This window comes from Eimeria acervulina, genomic scaffold (genome assembly GCF_000499425.1).
Source record: "Eimeria acervulina Houghton genomic scaffold, Eah_scaff55, whole genome shotgun sequence".
Taxonomy (NCBI): Eukaryota; Apicomplexa; class Conoidasida; order Eucoccidiorida; family Eimeriidae; genus Eimeria; species Eimeria acervulina.
This window is the reverse complement of record NW_013549737.1, coordinates 83,545-86,607: the sequence shown is the minus strand read 5'-3', so window position 1 is coordinate 86,607 and position 3,063 is coordinate 83,545. Positions and strand designations below refer to the sequence as shown.

Sequence of the window (3,063 nt, the reverse complement as noted above, 5' to 3'; positions counted from 1 at the left end):
GGGGGGGGGGGGGGGAGCAGCAGCAGCAGCAGCAGCACATGCTGCTGCTTTTGCTTTTGCTGCTGCCTCAGCTGCTGCTGCTGCTGTTTAAAGCTGCTGCTGCTGCTGCTCTTGGTGTGCTGACCCAGGGATTTGTATTTTTGTGTTTAGTTATTTTGTTTTTCTGCTTCTTTATATTATATCTTCTTTATTATTTCCTCGTTTGCCTTTTATATTATTTATTTATTTGTTTTGTATATTATTTATTTATTTGTTTTTATATTATTTATTTATTTGCCTTTTATATTTTATGTCTTCATCTTTGTCTTTGTTTTATTTTTCTGTTTTTTCTTTGATTGTCTCTGTTTATTTATTTATTTTTTTGTTTGTTTTTCTGCACATTTTCTGCATTTAACTCGCCTTATTTATTTAATTTAATTTATTTAATTTATTTAATTTATTTAATTTAATTAAATTAATTAATTAATTAATTAATTAATTAATTTATTTTTATTTCTTAGGAATGAACGGAAAATTTCTTCGGTTTGACTTCGCGCTGCAGACGGCGCGGCTGTCTCCTCCTGTAAGAAAATTATTTATTATTTTTATTTTATATTTAATTTAATTTTATATTTAATTTTATTTTGTTTGGTTTTCATTTAGTTTTTCTTTTTATCTATTGTTTGCTGTGTCTTTATCTTTTATTTGCTGTGTCTTTGTCTTTTATTTTTCTTTTTTGTTCTCCGTCTCCTTATGTCTTTGTCTCTCTCTCTCTCTCTCTCTCTCTCTCTCTCTCTCTCTCTGTATTTATATTTATATTTATATATATATCTTATGTAAATTATATATACGTATATATATGTATCTATACGAGTGCATATATATAAATATACATATATGCATTCATATATATATATATATGTATATACATATATATGTATATGTATATATATATATATATATGTATATACATATATATGTATATGTATATATATATATATATGTATATATATATATATATATGCAAAGGAACAAGTATCCGCATATATATAAAATGTATAATATATGTAATATCATATATAATATGTAGTATATAAAAAATATATATATTATACTTATTATTTAAAGTACAACATATATGTATACATAACATATATACATCTATATATATATATATTTATTTATTTAATTAATTAATTATTTATTTATTAAACTGCTGCAGGTAAGGGCATCTCCAAGTGTAATGGGTTTGATAGCAAAGATATCTGCGTTTGGCTGTATGTACACCCGAGTTAAGGCGGCAATACAAAAACCGAAGGTAAACACAAACAATTTATATTTATTCTTATCTACTGCACAGACTTATCAGCACTTAATGTATATATATATGTATATTTATATTTATATGCATATATATATATTTATTTATTTATATAGTATGTAGGTTGTGTATGAAGATATACATATATATATATACAATCTATATATATATATATATACACAATCTATATATATATATATGAATATATATATATATATATATATGGGTGCAGCAGCAGGTATATATTCTTTTTCTTTTGTTCGCAGAAAGCTTCTGTCTTGGCGGGGGGCCCCCTGACTGTGGAAGCCTTCTGCAGCAGCATCGAGGCAGAGCTGCAGCAATACTTTAAGCTCATTGCTGTGCTAGAAGAAGATATTTCACGGTCAGCAGCAGCAGCAGCAGCAGCAAGTGCAGCAGCAGCAGCAGCAGCAACAACAAATGCAGCGGCAGCTGCTGCTGGTGCTGTTGCAAGAGTAGCAGCAGCAGGATAAGAACGGCAGCAGCAGCAGCAGGAACAGCAACAGGCAGCAGCAGCAACAGCAGCTGTTGTTGCTGCTGCCGCGGCTGTTGTTGTTGCTGCTGCTGTTGATATTGCTATGCTGCAGCCTCTTGCTGCTTTTGTTTCTGTTTGCTTCTGTCTCCTTCTCGTGTCTCTTTGCTGCTGCATCTTTACTCTCTTACTTGCAGTTTAAATACAATCTGCTGCTGCTTCTCTCCGTGTGTCTCCTGTGCAGCGCGGAGAGCATGCAGGCTGCTGCTGCAGCAGCAACAGCAACAGGAGCAGCAGCAGCAGCAGCAGCAGCATCGGCAGCAGCACAGAGCAGCAGCAGCATGCCAACCCTACGCCGCCTTGCCGTGTGGCTGCAGGCCCCATATCAGCGCATGCGTCTCCTTACCTCCTTGGTATATCATTTGCATGCAACGCATCACTCCTGCTGCTGCTGCTGCTGTTGCTGCAGTTGCTGCTGCTGCTGCTGTTGCTGCTGCTGTGGGTGCTTCTGATGCAGCCGATGATGATGTTTCTGCTGTTGCTAATGCTTTTGATGCTTCTGATGTTGCTGCTGACACTCCTGAAGCTTCTGCTTCGGTTGCTGCTGTTGCTGCTGCTGCTGTTGCTACTGCTGATGCTTCTGCTGCTGCTGCTGCTAATGCGTGCAGGCGGAGGCAGCGAAGGGCTTGAAGGGCGCTGCTCTTCTCTCCACCATTTATTGTAGGCAGCTGCCGTGTCTGGGTTGCCGTTGTGCTGCTGCTGCTGTTGCTGCTGCTGTTGCTGCTGCTGTTGCTGCTGCTGTTTCTGCACTGTATAAGCCAGAAATGGGCTCACGCAGCAAATGTTGCTGCTGCAGTGCAGTCCGCGACGCCTGTGGAGTCATCGGTGCCGCTGCAGTGCTGCTGCTGCTGCTCTTGTGCTGCGCAGCTCACTGCTCTTCAGGGGATTCGGAGCTGCGCGCCGTCGCCCTTCAAATCGTCAGCCTCAGCAGCAGCAGCCAGATGGATGAATAACAGCAGCAGCAGCAGCAAGCAGCAGCAGTAACCATAGACAGCAGCAACTATAAGCAGCAGCAACAAGCAGCAGCAGCAACAAGCAGCAGCAGCAGCAGCAGCAGCAAGACGTGTTTGTTTGTTTGCTGCAGCTTCATCGATCGTTTCTGCCTATGGCCGACGCCATCGAAGGATGGACAAAATATGGCCATCTCAGGTACAGCCAAAGTCTGCTGCTGTTGCTGCTGCTGCTGCTGCTGCTGTTGCTGCTGCTGCTGCTC

At 39.6% G+C, this 3,063-nt stretch overlaps 1 protein-coding gene across 1 annotated transcript; it reads left to right on the top strand.

The window, feature by feature from the left end:
- Positions 1 to 1,222: 1,222 nt before the first annotated feature.
- Positions 1,223 to 2,803, top strand: EAH_00010730 (Spc97 / Spc98 family domain-containing protein, putative; the record flags this gene model as incomplete). The annotated part of the gene is made up of 5 exons (XM_013395085.1): positions 1,223 to 1,297; positions 1,567 to 1,682; positions 2,035 to 2,203; positions 2,459 to 2,510; positions 2,718 to 2,803. The coding sequence occupies 5 exons, from the start codon at positions 1,223 to 1,225 to the stop codon at positions 2,801 to 2,803; spliced, it is 498 nt and encodes a 165-aa protein (XP_013250539.1).
- Between the last annotated feature and the right edge of the window lie 260 nt (positions 2,804 to 3,063).